Genomic DNA, 17,090 nt, shown 5'->3' with positions numbered 1-17,090 from the left:
CAATATATATTTTTACAAAGAGTTATAAAAATCTTGATTGTAGGATCTATGGGTTCAGCTACCCCAAGTACAGAGGAGGACCTATGTTTTATGCCAGCCAGATAGGACTGCAGAGAGTATATGACAGAATATGCCATTATCATGAAACATGTCGTAAGTGATTTTTTAATTTTGCTCATCCAGCCACCAAAGTACAGTTCTTAAAGGGTTTAAAGAAGCACACATTTTATGATTTTGTAATAATTATCGGAGACTTGACATTTGTTTTGGATTGCTTGGTAAAAATAAAAACTTGACATTTGTTTTGGATTGCTTGGTAAAAATAAAAGTGAAATTATTTGAATATTAAGCAAATGATATTAATTATGAGGCCCAATTCTTAGTGTTTTTAAGCACTGCACAGCAGAACATTGGTCAAATTTATTATTGTACCTGTAGAAATCATCACTGTATTTTTACTTGTACAATAGATGGGTGTACCATATGTGCCATAGTTTATGTTATAACCTCATACCATATACTGTATCTGGTGTTTTTAAATGTGTCACAAAATTAGGAAAAATGGGGTAATAAGTCCCTTTTTTAAATCATTCATATTAATCATTTTTTGCAATTTAAACAGTTTTTTCTAGTAAACGATATCAGAAATAAATGACTGCCGTCACGAGAAAAGGGCCCTTAAGGTCAAAATTTCACAAACTTACTTTTTGTCAATTCCGATTAATCAACTCTTTCTGAATACAAATATACAAAGATATCCAAGATCTTGTGTGTTTTAAGCATTTTATGACAATTTTAGTAAGACATGTTAACACGACTTTGACGTAGCTGGTCGAAAACGTCACGACGTCATGAACGTCAAATTTTGTTCTGCATTAATTTATTTCTTCTATACTTCCTTTCACATCGAATTTAATTGTTTGAAGTAGAATTAATTAATAGTTTTCTGCAATTCTAGATTTCTTACAATTTCAACAAAAGAGATCAAAACATTTTGAATATCCAGATATATAGTTAAAATTCTGCAGCTAATCCAGATACACTTCCGATAAATCCACATGCACCCCCCCCTACCCCCGAAAATAAGATAAATAGAGAGATAAAGGATATTTAAAGAAAACAAATATCAACTTCTCCCCAACCTTTAAATGCATCAAAGTTATTTAAGCTGCAGAGAGGCAAATTAACAAACATGTAACAAACAAAGATAAAGATTGTCAAATTCGATTCCTATGTTTCCACAATTTTGGGGCATAAACGAGTTTCTTTTCAAAAGGAGAAATATTTATTCTTTTTGATCAACCTTTTGCACGGAAAATCGCTTATTTACTGATATTACTTTTTAAGTATCTTTGTAGTTCTGAAGAAAGTTTAAAATCAATCAATAGCTGTTTTTGAAACTCGGAAGTTATATGGTGTTAATTTACTTTCCCGATTTCTCTTCTCTTTTATGCGTAATCAATACTTAATTCTTATGAAATTACCGGTGAAAAAAATCGCTTTGACTGTCTCACTGAAAAGTTCCAACTACAAAAATGTGGAGAAAAGATTTTAACAAAAATGGCACCTTATATTTATAGATTTAAATTTACATCCACCAAGTATGATTCCCTCTTTTTCTTACGAAAATTGATTGTAATTCACAGCTGTGTAGAAACAGACAGGATCGGTCGAAATCTTCAGCAACCTAAGAAATATCACGGATTGCACGAACTAATCATGATGATGCCAAACTAAAATTCCCATATAAGACGCTTTGGCTACAGCTTTCATCTAACGTACTGGTGTACATTAACAATAATTTAGTGACTTTTACTTACTTATTACGATCAATTAAATTCATTAATTTATTAAAAGAAAGATGTAAATATAAACTAGAGCAAAGCTCGTTGCAAAGCAACGAGTGGGTCTTCCGTTGATGTAGGAAGCAAAGCTGGAAGTTCCTGTAAGAAGCAGAGCTCTTAAACCAATAACAAGAGTTACTAAAATAAAAAGATAAAAAAAATCGAATTATTCCTGGTACGACTTAACAAAATCCGAATTATTTTGAGTACGAATTAACAAAAATCTTTTTTGATTTCAAGAACGACTTACCAAAAAAATCCGAATGTGTTCGAGTACGACTTAACAATTTTTTTTGGTACGAGTTAATTTTAGTTTGAACATTATGCTATTTTTTAAACCAAGAACACGGAATCAAAATTTCCGGAAAAATCAATTTTTAAACCCGGATATCTCTGTAATGAATCGTCCAATCTAAAAACGGTTTTCAGTTTCGTAATCAGCATGAAAATTACCGTCAGATACGTTTGTTTAATTTTTAAAATTCAAAAACATGAAATTTCAAAAAAATTGGTTTTGCTTCCGGTTTCGACCGGAAGTGTCCAAATTTAGTTTCAAGCCTTATGTCATAAGTAAATAGGTAGTTCTATATTCTCTGTAAATCTCAAAGCTTTTTCTCAAGTCGAAAATGAGAAAAGTTCCGGACAAAATCACTTTTTAAAACGTGAAAAACGTCAATATCTGACGAATTTGATGACGTCATCAAATAATTTTTTCATATCTTAGAGATCTTTTATATACACATAAAACCTGTAAATTTCAAAGCAATCGATGCATGCGTTTTTGAAATATTTGAGTTGGGAAAAAAATAAAAAGAATAATAATAACTAGAGCAAAGCTCGTTGCAAAGCAACGAGTGGGTCTTCCGTTAATGTCGAAAGTAAAGCTGGAAGTTCCTGTAAGAAGCAGAGCTCTCAAACCAATAACAAGAGTAACTAAAAAAAAAAAGATAAAAATGATCGAAGTATTCCTGGTACGACTTAACAAAATACGAAAGATTTTAAGTACGACTTAACAAAAACCTTTCCGATTTCAAGAACGACTTAACCAAAAAAAAATCCGAATGTGTTCAAGTACGACTTAACAATTATTTTTGGTACGAGTTAATTTTACTTTGAACATTACGCTATTTTTTAAACCAAGGACGCGGAATGAAAATTTCCGGAAAAATCAATATTTAAACCCCAATAACTTTGTAATGCATCGTCCGATTTTCAAACGGATTTCAGTTTTGAACTCAGCATGGAAATTACTGTAAGATGCGTACGTAAAAATTTTAAAATTGAGAAACATGAAAATTCAAAAAAATTGGTTTTGCTTCCGGTTTCGACCGGAAGTGTCCGAATTGAGTTTCCAGCCTTATGTCATAAGTAAAACGGTAGTTCTACCTACTCTGTAAATCTCATAGCTTTATCTTAAATCGAAAATGAGAAAAGCTCCGGACAAAATCACTTTTTAAAACGTAAAAAACGTCAATATCTGACGAATTTGATGACGTCATCAAATACTTTTTTCATATCATAGAGATCTTTTAGATATACATTAAACCTGTAAATTTCAAAACAATCGATGCAAGCGTTTTTGAAATATTTGAGTTGGAAAAAAAATAAAAAGAATAATAATAATAAGAACTAGAGCAAAGCTCGTTGCAAAGCAACGAGTGGGTCTCCCGTTAATGTCGGAAGTAAAGCTGGAAGTTCCTGTAAGAAGCAGAGCTCTTAAACCAGTAACAAGAGAAAGTAAAATAAAAAGATGAAAAAATCGAATTATTCCTGGTACAACTTAACAAAATCCGAATGATTTTAAGTACGACTTAACAAAAACCTTCTTGATTTTAAGAACAACTTAACAAAAAAAAATCCGAATGTGTCTAAGTAAGACTTAACAATAATTTTTGGTACGAGTTAATTTTACTATTAACATTACGCTATTTTTTAAACCAAGGACGCGGAAACAAAATTTCCGGAAAAATCAATTTTTAAACCCCGATATCTCTGTAATGCATCGTCCGATTTTCAAACGGATTTCAGTTTCGTATTCAGCATGAACAACTCTACAAACCTCGTAAACATTTGAAATTAAAACGAAAAATTCGAAAATTCGAAAATTTTAAAACACTTCCAGTTTAGACCGGAAGTGACGGAAACTAAATTCCAGCCTTATGTCCAAATAAAAACGATCAATGCTTCAACACAAAAAATTCCAAGTCTCTATCTTGAAGCGTTTTTGAAAAACTCCCTGGACAAAATCACGTTTTTAAAATATAAAAATTGACGTAACGTTGAAACGGAAGTGACGTTGTAGTTTAAAATTTAACATCTTTTAGGGACGATAATGGTACATAATCCCTGAAAGTTTCATGTAAATCTGTTGAAAACTTTTTGAGATATTGAGCTTTGAAGAAGTCAGAAAAATAAAGAAAAAGAAAAATAATAATAATGAAAAAGAAACAATAGAATAACAAGAGGGTCTTCCGTTGAAAACGGAAGACCCTAATAAGAAAAAAAAGAAACCGTAGAAAAACAAAAGGGTCTTCCGTTGGAAAACGGAAGACCCTAATGAAAAAGAAACAATAGCAAAGCAACGAGTGGGTCTTCCGTTAATGTCGGATGTAAAGCTGGAAGTTCCTGTAAGAAGCAGAGCTCCTAAACCAATAACAAAAGTAACTAAAATAAAAAGATGAAAACAATCGAATTATTCCTGGTACGACTTAACAATATCCGAATCATTTTAAGTACGACTTAACAAAAACCTTTCTGATTTCAAGAACGACTTAACAAAAAAATCCGAATGTGTTTAAGTACGACTTAGCAATTATTTTTGGTACGAGTTAATTTCACTTTAAACAAAACGCTATTTTTTAAACCAAGGACGCGGAATCAAAATTTCCGGAAAAATCAATTTTTAAACCCCGATATCCCTGTAATGCATCGTCTGATTCAAAAACGGATTTCAGTTTTGAACTCAGCATCAAAATTACTGTAAGATACGTACGTAAAAGGTTTAAAATTGTAAAACATGAAAATTCAAAAAAATTGGTTTTGCTTCCGGTTTCAACCGGAAGTGTCCGAATTGAGTTTCCAGCCTTATGTCATAAGTAAAATGATTGTTCTACCTTCTCTGTAAATCTCATAGCTTTATCTTAAATCAAAAATGAGAAAAGCTCCGGACAAAATCACTTTTTAAAACGTGAAAAACGTCAATATCTGACGAAATTGATGACGTCATCAAATAATTTTTTCATATCATAGAGATCTTTTAGATACACATTACACCTGTAAATTTCAAAACAATCGATGCAAGCGTTTTTGAAATATTTGAGTTGGAAAAAAAATAAAAAGAATAATAATAATAAGAATAAGAAAAAAAAGAAACCGTAGAAAAACAAAAGGGTCTTCCGTTGAAAACGGAAGACCCTAATAAAAAGAAACCGAAGAATAACAAGAGGGTCTTCCGTTGGAAACGGAAGACCCTAAAAAGAAACCGAAGAATAACAAGAGGGTCTTCCGTTGGAAACGGAAGACCCTAATAATAATAGAAAGAAACCGAAGAATAACAAGAGGGTCTTCCGTTGAAAACGGAAGACTCTAATAAAAAGATGAAAAAATCAAATTATTCCTGGTACGACTTAACAAAATACGAATTATTTTAAGTACGATTTAACAAAAACCTTTCCGATTTCAAGAACGACTTAACAAAAAAAATCCGAATCTGTTCAAGTACGACTTAGCAATTATTTTTGGTACGAGTTAATTTTACTTTAAACATTACGCTATTTTTTAAACCAAGGACGCGGAATCAAAATTTCCAGAAAAATCAATTTTTAAACCCCAATTACTCTGTAATGCAAACGGATTTCAGTGTTAGATTCAGATTATTAAGCTCTACCAAATACATATATTTTTTTTTTTTGATCAAAAAATTTAATTTTTCGAAAAATTTGAATCACTTCCGGTTTCGACCGGAAGTGACAGATTTTCATTTCTCGGCCCTATTACATAAGTAAAATGACAAATGTAAAATCGGAATGAAATGACAAAATGACTATTTAATTTTTTTTTTTAAATGACGTAACGTAAAAACGAAAAGGTCGTTTTCAAAGAAACTTTAGGATCTTATATTAGAGGCATAATAGTTGCACATAATCTCTCAAAGTTTCATTTCAATCGGTTATAAACTTTTTGAGTTATAAAGCCGAAAAGGAGTCAGATACAAAAGATGTCACCTTTGACCTTCCAAACTGTGTGCTTGTTGCACCATCAAATGTCAGAAACTTAGCAATGTAAAGTTTATTATATTTCTGTGAATATTTCCTATGTAAAATTACAATGAATAAACATGCTATTCCATCTAACTGTGAAATAGTTTCTATGCTATCTGTCCATGGTGAATAGTCAACGAAAGTATTCACCGGCAGCATTCGATTTCCCTTTTTTAAACTCGGAACACCTCTGGTATAATCCGATCACAGCATTAAATTCAAAGTCCGATAATTCTAATTTGTTTATCATCAAGAAATTCTGCATGGCCAACAAATTAAGTTTTCTTCAGGATAATAATTAATATATCTATATCTATTTACTGACAGAAAGACAGACTAAGACTGTTGTGTTGTGTGAGGATGACAGACAGTTTATTGTCCCCCTCAACAGCAACTATTTCACTTGGCTTCGCCCATGAAATAGTGGCTGTCTTGGAGGACAATAAACTTGCTATCATCCTCATACCCAGTGAATAGGTATATAATGTCCCATCCACATAAATTTCGAGTTATATAGCCTCCCATTTGTAACTTGCAATTTCACAGTGTAAAGTCAACACAACAGTCTTAGCCGCAAGTTTCACCATTCAATTCTCATATACGTATTAAACATTAGGGGTTTTCATATTGCATACCAATTCCAACAAGGGAGATCCCTCTAATGATGATCATTAAAATTCATTTTATGAATCTTAGCAACACTCATAAGCCTTCAAGTACAGCATCTCTTAAGGTGGCTCAAAACACCTTGAAATATTTTCTCAAATCAGCAGAAAATTACTTGATTATGATAGATATCATAATTGATAAGAAGTGTTTAAGTCAAAAAGGCAAAAAATGTGCAAATTTGGATGAACAATTACATTTTCAAAAATTTAATTCAATAAACAGTAACAAAAGCTCCAGGCGGACTAAAACTCAAACGGTTTAGAAACCCAATACTTTAACCATTAAGCTATGACGGTATACAACCCAATCGAACGATATTAAGTGTTCAACAAAACATTTAAATCGCCATCTTGTGAAGTAGTGTCTTAAAAAGTATAAGTCTAGGTGTAGTGATGTACCTTAATTTTACAAAAATATTAACGGGTACTTTATCCGAATCGTCCCTTGCTACCTTTAACTTAGTACATTTTATGAACAGATGTCTTTGTCTTAGAATAAGAAAGCTAATGCAATTCTGAGAAAAAAGTATACCACATATTGACAATTCCATTGAGGTTTAATAAACATATGGCCATTTAAGTGAACCCACCATTTCCAATTTCTTTTACTCAACACAGGTTTACAGGGTTCTCCATAGTAAAACATCTTTACCTGACCTTTTAGAGGTCAATTGTTGTTCAACCACCTTTAATAAGAAACCTTATTCAATACAACATACATCTACATGATATTATCTTGATAAAAGCTTCACATAACTTAGAAATGCCCTTACATGTATACCCACCCCCTATCTTTTGATTTTCATAAAAAGTCATGGTTTGAAATATTTTGCCTAATTTTCTGAAACTTGTGGCAATTTCTATGAGTCATTTCTCACACATGTTTGAAAACAATCATCAATGATACTAAAATTTGATCTTTTTATGTTTCTTGAATGATTTGTAGCATTTTAATAAATAAATAGACAAGTATTCCTGCATGTGATTTCTTTTTTCCATGAAAAAAAGTAAGCTAACAATCATATTTATTAAAAATCTAATCTATTCTGGTTTCTTGTCTCTTTTTAACCATGATAAAACAGTAAGATCAACAAGTTCAACATCAGCCTTAAATAAAATTAAATTCAAACACACCCGGGTAGCTGGAGGCGGAGGAGAATTCCATTAAAAATGTTCAAATTTGACATGTTTTTTCTACTTTTTTTATGCATATATACCTTAAAAGGATGAAAATAGATTGTTTCTTGCTCATTTCAAAAGTAATAATCATTGCTGGTGTTATTCAAAAGTCAAATGTACATTTACATATCCTACATGTAATCTTAATGGAGAAAACTGGAAAGAGTTGGGTGATTTTTCAACTATGTAAACACATCTAAATATCTTTATAAAATAAAAAATGAAGGAAATATAATTGCATACTTTTATTGAAAAACAAATTTTCACAACAATTATATTTCTTTAAACAGCCTTAATTTTGTTTTTCATAATTTCTTATCAAACATGAACAAACCACAATAGGACATGATGCTTTCTTAAAGTTCCATTATTGTTCATGCATTATCCGATTTAATTTGAATTACCGGTAGATAGTCTGTAGAACACAGGGAATATGCATGTGGGTAGAGGTGACAGGTTAACCTCAAGAGCTGAAACCACAAGAATCAACAGGTAAAAGCCATGTGGTAACAAGAGTCTGCTTTAAGCTGAAATGAAAAAAAAAAAATTAGCTGTGTTAACATACATGTACTTGTAATAGCTGTGTTTACATTAACATATACATAATATTTTTGGAAAAAATACACTGACCATGCAGTGTTATAAGTATGACATATCCAAATACCGGTATATGACATTAACATTTAGCCAGTACAAAAACAAAAATGTGCATATCAAGTCATAATATCATACCATTAAAATAATTTCTTGGGTATAGACATATCAGATTGGGAGAGAGCGAGAGCAGGAGTGAGAGAGAGAGTTTGTTTTACTTGAAGTGCGACAGCAATATTTCAATTCATAAACTACAAAGGAATATTACCAATCCAAACATGCAGTGTCAAAGTATAAGCTTCTGGTACGTGTATACCATGTTTTGTCAATTCTACTGGGGTTTATTGCGAATAAATTTAGCGAGGGTTTTTTTTTCTTACGAATTACATGTTTTAAAAACAATACTATGTATAATGCGCATAAAAATGAGGGATTAATAATACATGCTCATTTTAAAATTCAATGCACTTTGGATTTCTTTTACAAGATCGAGATATTTTTGTCACAAAATTAAGTTGCCCTCTGACAGTTTCAGTCTTTGCCAAGATTAAAAGAGAGAGAGAGAGAGAGAGAGAGAGAGAGAGAGAGAGAGAGAGAGAGAGAGAGAGATCTGAGGCACATGCAGTAAAAATTATTTACATGCTATGTAGATGTGATATGCATGTAAAGCTTACCTAAAATGAATCAATATGTATAAAAGATAATCTAATCTCTCAAATTACAATGATTCTGTGAAATACTTATATCTTGAGAAGACTGTTTAATAGATATCATGGAACATTGACCTAAATTCTGAGCTTGATATAATTTGAAATTTGAGACTTTTCATCTCGCACTCTGTTTTACATGCCTGTTACACAAGCAATAACCATATATAACAGAGAGCGAGACAAAAGGTCTAATTTTAATTAGATTGAATATTTACTTTGTCAAATATATTTATTTAATTAAACACAAGCATGAGTTTTTTAAATTTAATTAAGTGAAGGCGATATGGTAAAGATCTGCTATATTTAAATATTTAGGGTAAAGTTATCATCATGCAAACATGCACTCTAATTACAACATTCTATTCTTGTGTACCTTAGGACTCCCACCGCTTTTAATTTTAAATTCTTCATGCAATTTACTACTGATATCCTCTCTTCACTTGCCTCGGATAGTCTTTTAAACACCATCACCAGTCCCGTAAATTCATGTGGTCCATTTTGTTTACATGTAAAAATGGCGACTCTCGATCTCGATGTAAATTCAACATACTTGATTTTCCGAGGTCGGTAGCGTGTTTCGGAGAAAGTCTGAGGCAAATAAAGAGTCGATATCAGTAGTAAATTGCATGAAGAATTTAATGGTACTAATGTTTTCACAGAATTTGCGTATAAATAAGGTAAATCAGTCCAAAACTAGCGCACGTTTTTCTGCGCAATAAATATACATGTACAATTTTTTCAATGGGTGGCCCTGTAGCTCTCCGGTCTGTCAATATTTTTTCCCGGAGAGCTACAGTTCTGCAGCTACCGTGAAAATACACTGGACAGATAATATTCCGAGATTCCGCTGACTCTAACGCCCGCTTTTATATTGTGATGTACTTCAAAAGCGGAGGTAAGAAGAGTCAGAGGAATCTCGGATTAGATTGAAAAGTGCAAATACTTTGAAAAGAAAAAGTCAATACGACATATCCTGTATTGAAACATACCTTTATAATCTGTCATACGTTAGTAGAGCTGAAATTTCCACTATCGACGTCTTGCAGGCCATGCTTCTTTTAAAAATGTAGACACACCGCTATCAGCTGTTTGTTCGCAGTCAAAACATGGCGAGTTGAAATGGGGAATCGTACGATAATTATTTCGATTAAAACTAATAAGACTAATAAATACTAACAACGTAATTATCGATCGAAATAACGAAATTGTATCGATAAACACTTTAATTAACTATTAAAAAACAGAGTCCGGTTTTATGACCTGCACGAATTGTTTTCAGCAGGAGTTACTTTCAGTGTGAATTTTACACTATTTTTTAAACCAAGAACACGGAATCAAAATTTCCGGAAAAATCAATATTTAAACCCCGATATCTCTGCAATGCATCATCCGACTTGAAAACGAATTTCAGTTTTGTATTAAGCTTTGCAAACTCTACAATATGCATATAATTTTGTGTTTTATATATAGTTTAATTATCAGTACGAATTGTTTTCAGTAGAAATTACTTTCAGTGTGAAATTTGCACTATTTTTAAAACCAAAAACACGGAATCAAAATTTCCGGAAAGATCAATTTTTAAACCCCGATATCTCTTAAATGCATCATCCGATTTGAAAACGAATTTCAGTTTTGCATTTAGCTTTGCAAACTCTACAACATGCATATAATTTTATTATTCACTCAAAAAAATGAAAATTCCGAAAAATTAGAATCACTTCCGGTTTCGACCGGAAGTGACAAAATAATTTTTTTTGTAAATTTGCCATAAGTAAATCCGCAGATTTACAATCACAGAGAATTTCAAGTCTTTATAAACAACCGTTTACGAGAAAAGTCCTGGACAAAATCACTTTTTGAAATTTTTAAAAATGACGTAACTAGAAAACGGAAGTGACTTAATGACTGAAAGTTTAAAATCTTCAAGGGACAAGTATTTAACATTATCCCTGAAAATTTCTTGCAAATCGGTTGAATAGTTTTTGAGATATAAAGCAAAAAAGAAGTCAGAAGGAAAAACAAGAAGAATAATAATAATAAAACTAGAGCAAAGCTCGTTGCAAAGCAACGAGTGGGTCTTCCGTTAATATCGGAAGTAAAGCTGGAAGTTTCTGTATGAAGCAGAGCCCTTAAACCAATAACAAGAGTAACTAAAATATAAAGATGAAAAAAATCGAATTATTCCTGGTACGACTTAACAAAATACGAATGATTTTACGTACGACTTAACAAAAACCTTTCTGATTTCAAGAACGACTTAACAAAAAAATCCGAATGTGTTCAAGTACGACTTAGCGATTATTTTTGGTACGAGTTAATTTTACTTTGAACATTACGCTATTTTTTAAACCCAGGACGCGGAATCAAATTTTCCGGAAAAATCAATTTTTAACCCCCGATATCTCTGTAATGCATCGTCCGATTTTCAAACGGATTTCAGATTCGTGTTCAGCATAACAAACTCTACAAACCTCGTAAACATTTTAAATTAAAACGAAAAATTCGAAAATTCGAAAATTTTTAAACACTTCCGGTTTAGACCGGAAGTGACGGAAACTAATTTCCAGTCTTATGTCCAAATAAAAACGATCATTGCTTCAACACAGAAAATTCCAAGTCTTTATCTTGAACCGTTTTTGAAAAACTTCCTGGACAAAATCACTTTTTTAAAATTTAAAAATTGACGTAACGTAAAAACGGAAGTGACGTTGTAGTTGAAAATTTAAAAACTTTGAGGCACAATAATGCTTCATAATCCCTGAAAGTTTCATGTAAATCTGTTGAAAACTTTTTGAGATATTAAGCTTTGAAAAAGTCAGAAAAATAAAGAAAAAGAAAAATAATAATAATGAAAAAGAAACAATAGAATAACAAGAGGGTCTTCCGTTGAAAACGGAAGACCCTAAAAAACCAATAGAATAACAAGAGGGTCTTCCGTTGAAAACGGAAGACCCTAATAAGAATAAGAACTAGAGCAAAGCTCGTTGCAAAGCAACGAGTGGGTCTTCCGTTAATGTCAGAAGTAAAGCTGGAAGTTCCTGTAAGAAGCACAGCTCTTAAACTAATAACAAGAGTAACTAAAATAAAAAGATGAAAAAATCGAATATTCTTGGTACGACTTAGCAAAATACGAATGATTTTAAGTACGACTTAACAAAAACTTTTGCGATTTTAAGAACGACTTAACAAAAAAAATTCGAATGTGTTCAAGTACGACTTAACAATTATTTTTGGTACGAGTTAATTTTACATTGAACATTACGCTATTTTTTAAACCAAGGACGCGGAATTAAAATTTCCGGAAAAATCAATTTTTAAACCCCGATATCTCAGTAATGCATCAACCGATTTTCAATCGGATTTCAGTTTCGTATTAAGCGTAACAAACTCTACAAATCTCGTGAACATTTGAAATTAAAACGAAAAATTCGAAAATTCGTAAATTTTAAAACACTTCCGGTTTGGACCGGAAGTGACGGAAACTAAATTCCAGCCTTATGTCCAAATAAAAACGATCAATGCTTCAACACAGAAAATTCCAAGTCTCTATCTTGAAGCATTTTTGAAAAACGTCCTGGACAAAATCACTTTTTTAAAATTTAAAAATTGACGTAACGTAAAAACAGAAGTGCCGTTGTAGTTAAAAATTTAACACCTTTAAGGGACAGTGATACTTCATAATCCCTGAAAATTTCATGTGAATCCGTTGAAAACTTTTTGAGATATTAAGCTTTAAAAAAGTCAGAAAAATAAAGAAAAAGAATAATAATAATAAGAATAACTAGAGAAAAGCTCGTTGCAAAGCAACGAGTGGGTCTTCCGTTAATGTTGGAAGTAAAGCTGGAAGTTCCTGTAAGAAGCAGAGCTCTTAAACCAATAACAATAGTAACTAAAACAAAAAGATTTAAAAAATCGAATATTCCTGGTACGACTAAACAAAATACGAATGATTCTAAATACGACTTAACAAAAACCTTTCCGATTTAAAGAACGACTGAACAAAAAAATCCGAATGTGTTCAGGTACGACTTACCAATTATTTTTGGTACGAGTTAATTTTACTTTGAACATTACGCTATTTTTTAAACCAAGGACGCGGAATCAAAATTTCCGGAAAAATCAATTTTTAAACCCCGATATCTCTGTAATGCATCGTCCGATTTTCAAACGGATTTTAGTTTCGTATTCAGCATGACCAACTCTACAAATCCTATAAACATTTGAAATTGAAACGAAAAATTCGAAAATTCGAAAATTTTAAAACACTTCCGGTTTCGACCGGAAGTGACGGAAACTAAATTCCAGCCTTATGTCCAAATAAAAGCGATCAATGCTTCAACACAGAAAATTCCAAGTCTCTATCTTGAAGTGTTTTTGAAAAACTTCCTGGACAAAATCACTTTTTTAAAATTTAAAAATTGACGTTACGTAAAAATAGAAGTGACGCTGTAGTTAAAAATTAAACATCTTTGCGGCACATTAATGCTTCATAAGCCCTGAAAGTTTCATGTAAATCCGTTGAAAACTTTTTGAGATATTAAGCTTTAAAAAAGTCAGAAAAATAAAGAAAAAGAAAAAAAATAATAATAAAAAGAAACAATAGAATAACAAGAGGGTCTTCCGTTGGAAACGGAAGACCCTAAAAAGAAACTAGAGCAAAGCTCGTTGCAAAGCAACGAGTGGGTCTCCCGTTAATATCGGAAGTAAAGCTGGAAGTTCGTGTAAGAAGCAGAGCTCGTAAACCAATAAGAAGAGAAAATACAATAAAAAGATGAAAAAATCGAATTATTCCTGGTACGACTTAACAAAATCCGAATGATTTTAAGTACGACTTAACAAAAACCTTCTTGATTTTAAGAACAACTTAACAAAAAAAATCCGAATGTGTTAAAGTACGACTTAACAATTTTTTTTTGGTACGAGTTAATTTTACTATTAACATTACGCTATTTTTTAAACCAAGGACGCGGAAACAAAATTTCCGGAAAAATCAATTTTTAAACCCCGATATCTCTGTAATGCATCGTCCGATTTTCAAACGGATTTCAGTTTCGTATTCAGCATGACCAACTCTACAACTCTCGTAAACATTTGAAATTAAAACGGAAAATTCGAAAATTCGAAAATTTTAAAACACTTCCAGTTTGGACCGGAAGTGACGGAAACTAAATTCCAGCCTTATGTCCAAATAAAAACGATCAATGCTTCAACACAGAAAATTCCAAGTCTCTATCTTGAAGCGTTTTTCAAAAACGCCCTGGACAAAATCACTTTTTTGAAATTTAAAAATTGACGTAACGTTGAAACGGAAGTGATGTTGTAGTTGAACATTTAACATCTTTTAGGGACGATGATGCTACATAATCCCTGAAAGTTTCATGTAAATCCGTTGAAAACTTTTTGAGATATTAAGCTTTAAAAAAGTCAGAAAAATAAAGAAAAAGAATAATAACTAGAGCAAAGCTCGTTGCAAAGCAACGAGTGGGTCTTCCGTTAATGTCGGAAGTAAAGCTGGAAGTTCCTGCAAGAAGCAGAGCTCTTAAACCAATAACAATAGTAACTAAAATAAAAAGATGAAAAAATCGAATTATTCCTGGTACGACTTAACAGATCCGAATGATTTTAAGTACGACTTTACAAAAACCTTTCCGATTTCAAGAACGACTTAATAAAAAAAAATCCAAATGTGTTCAAGTACGACTTAACAATTATTTTTGGTACGAGTTAATGTTACTTTGAACATTGCACTATTTTTTAAACCAAGGACGCGGAATCAAAATTTCCGGAAAAAATCAATTTTTAAACCCCGATATCTCTTTAATGCGTCGTTCGATTTTCAAACGGATTTCAGTTTCGTATTCAGCATGACCAACTCTACAAACCTAGTAAACATTTGAAATTCAAACGAAAAATTCAAAAATTCGAAAATTTAAGAACACTTCCGGTTTGGACCGGAAGTGACGGAAACTAAAGTCCAGCCTTATGTCCAAATTAAAACGATCAATGCTTCAAAACAGAAAATTCCAAGTCTCTATCTTGAAGCGTTTTTAAAAAACGCCCTGGACAAAATCACTTTTTTAAAATTTAAAAATTGACGTAACGTAAAAACGGAAGTGACGTTGTAGTTGAAAATTTAACATCTTTGAGGGACAGTGATGCTACATAATCCCTGAAAGTTTCATGCAAATCCGTTGAAAACTTTTTGAGATATTAAGCTTTAAAAAAGTCAGAAAAATAAAGAAAAAGAATAATAATAACTAGATTCGATCTCGTTGCGAGCAACGAGTGGGTCTTCCGCCCGATTTTTGAATAGATTAGATTAAACTTATCAATTCAAATATAAAATCGTAGATCTAAGCGAAAAAAAAATGAAAATTTTTTTTGCGGCACTCGAGGCTTGAACCCGGGTCGCCTGGGCCATGTCCACGACTATATCGACTGAGCTACTCGGACTCCGCTTCAGAACTTTGACGCTTAATTTCTCGAGAATGCCTTGATCGATTTTAAAACTAATTACATATTCTTAAACAGTAAAAGGGTCACTATAAGGTGTAAAAATTTCAAAAAAAAATATTAAAAAATAAAAAAGTCGAAAAATTCAATTTTTGAAATTTTCTTCCAAAAACGACAGGAAGTGACGGCGGACATTTTGGTGAGTGTGTTGCACCAGAAAAACGGTAGATCTGTCTTCTCTAAAAATTTCAGCCCTATATCTTTTCTCGTTTTTGAGAAACGTTGCCGACAAAATTGACTTTTTAAAATCGTAAACGGACGATAACTTCCGACCGGAAGTGTATTTTCAGAAATGGATAAAAAACAATAAACTTCAGATAAAAACACGTTAATCATGAAAATTTGAATGAAATCTATCAAGCCATCTCTGAGAAATCGTCTGCACAAAATCGGTAAGAAAAAAAAAGAATAATAATAAGAACTAGACACGATCTCGTTGCGAGCAACGAGGAGGTCTTCCGTTCGATTTTTAGAATGAAATATGACATCATCGACTTTGATTTTCGACAGCAAACATGTTATGGAAAAGGAGTGAAGTACTAATGCTTTATTGTATTGATTTGGTATAAGTTCTCATGCTTTTTTAACCTAATCTAGCTTTAATAACCTTTTACAAAATGGCTCTCATTACAGGGCTATAGATAAAAGATTTTAGAGCTCTTTGATCCCCCAATTTAAGGGGCAAGTCCCTTTTTCTTGAATTCAAATGAAAGGACATTTAATTCTGAACACATTTTGTCAGCAAGTGTTTAGAAAATTGTTGGCCCCTAAAAACCCTTAATTACGTAAAACATGATAAAATCATTACATTGCTTGAATATATATAACTATAAGATAAACACATTTGCTTCCAGAACATTTCACAAAATATTTCTCAGTAAAGGGCTACAGATTAAAGACTTTAGAGCCCTTTGGTCCCCTTTTATTAGGGGCCAGCCCCTTTTTCTTGATATGGAATGAAAGGTCATTAAATTTTAAACAAATTTTGTTCAACACATGTTTAGTAATTCGTTACCGTTTTGGAGATAGATGAGAAAGAAGGTTTTAGGGGCCGGTCCCTTATCTCCTTTTAGGCGCCGTTCGACGAAAATTTGACGGTTGCAATTTGTTGAGAACATCATTTTGAAAAACTTTTCTTTTATACTGCATTACAAAATATTTTACCTTTCTGAGATAAGGGTGATCAAATTTTTTGACTTTTGGCCCCTAAAAACCCTTAATTACGTAACACATGATAAAATCATTACATTGCTTGAATACAGAACTATAAGATAAACACATTTGCTTCTATAATATTTCACAAAATATCTCTCAGTAAAGGGC

The 17,090-nt window shown here is 32.0% G+C and overlaps 1 protein-coding gene and 1 long non-coding RNA gene across 2 annotated transcripts in view; one reads left to right on the top strand and one right to left on the bottom strand.

Moving 5' to 3' along the window:
* The window catches only part of LOC117683556 (peroxisomal bifunctional enzyme), a 44,110-nt gene that overhangs the window by 19,431 nt on the left and 7,589 nt on the right, over positions 1-17,090 (top strand). The window contains exon 17 of the mRNA XM_066073629.1: positions 44-153. Within this exon, the coding sequence (XP_065929701.1) occupies positions 44-153 (110 nt within the window). The remainder of the gene's footprint in view (positions 1-43; positions 154-17,090) is intronic.
* Positions 8,181-11,358, bottom strand: LOC136272350 (uncharacterized). The gene is made up of 2 exons (XR_010710334.1): positions 10,244-11,358; positions 8,181-8,477 (listed from the first exon to the last, which is right to left on the bottom strand). It is a non-coding gene; the product is annotated as an uncharacterized lncRNA (long non-coding RNA).

The sequence above is a fragment of the Magallana gigas genome, chromosome 10, assembly GCF_963853765.1.
Source record: "Magallana gigas chromosome 10, xbMagGiga1.1, whole genome shotgun sequence".
In the NCBI taxonomy this organism is placed as follows: Eukaryota; Metazoa; Mollusca; class Bivalvia; order Ostreida; family Ostreidae; genus Magallana; species Magallana gigas.
The sequence above is the reverse complement of the archived record's forward strand: the minus strand, read 5'-3'. Positions and strand labels throughout refer to the sequence as shown.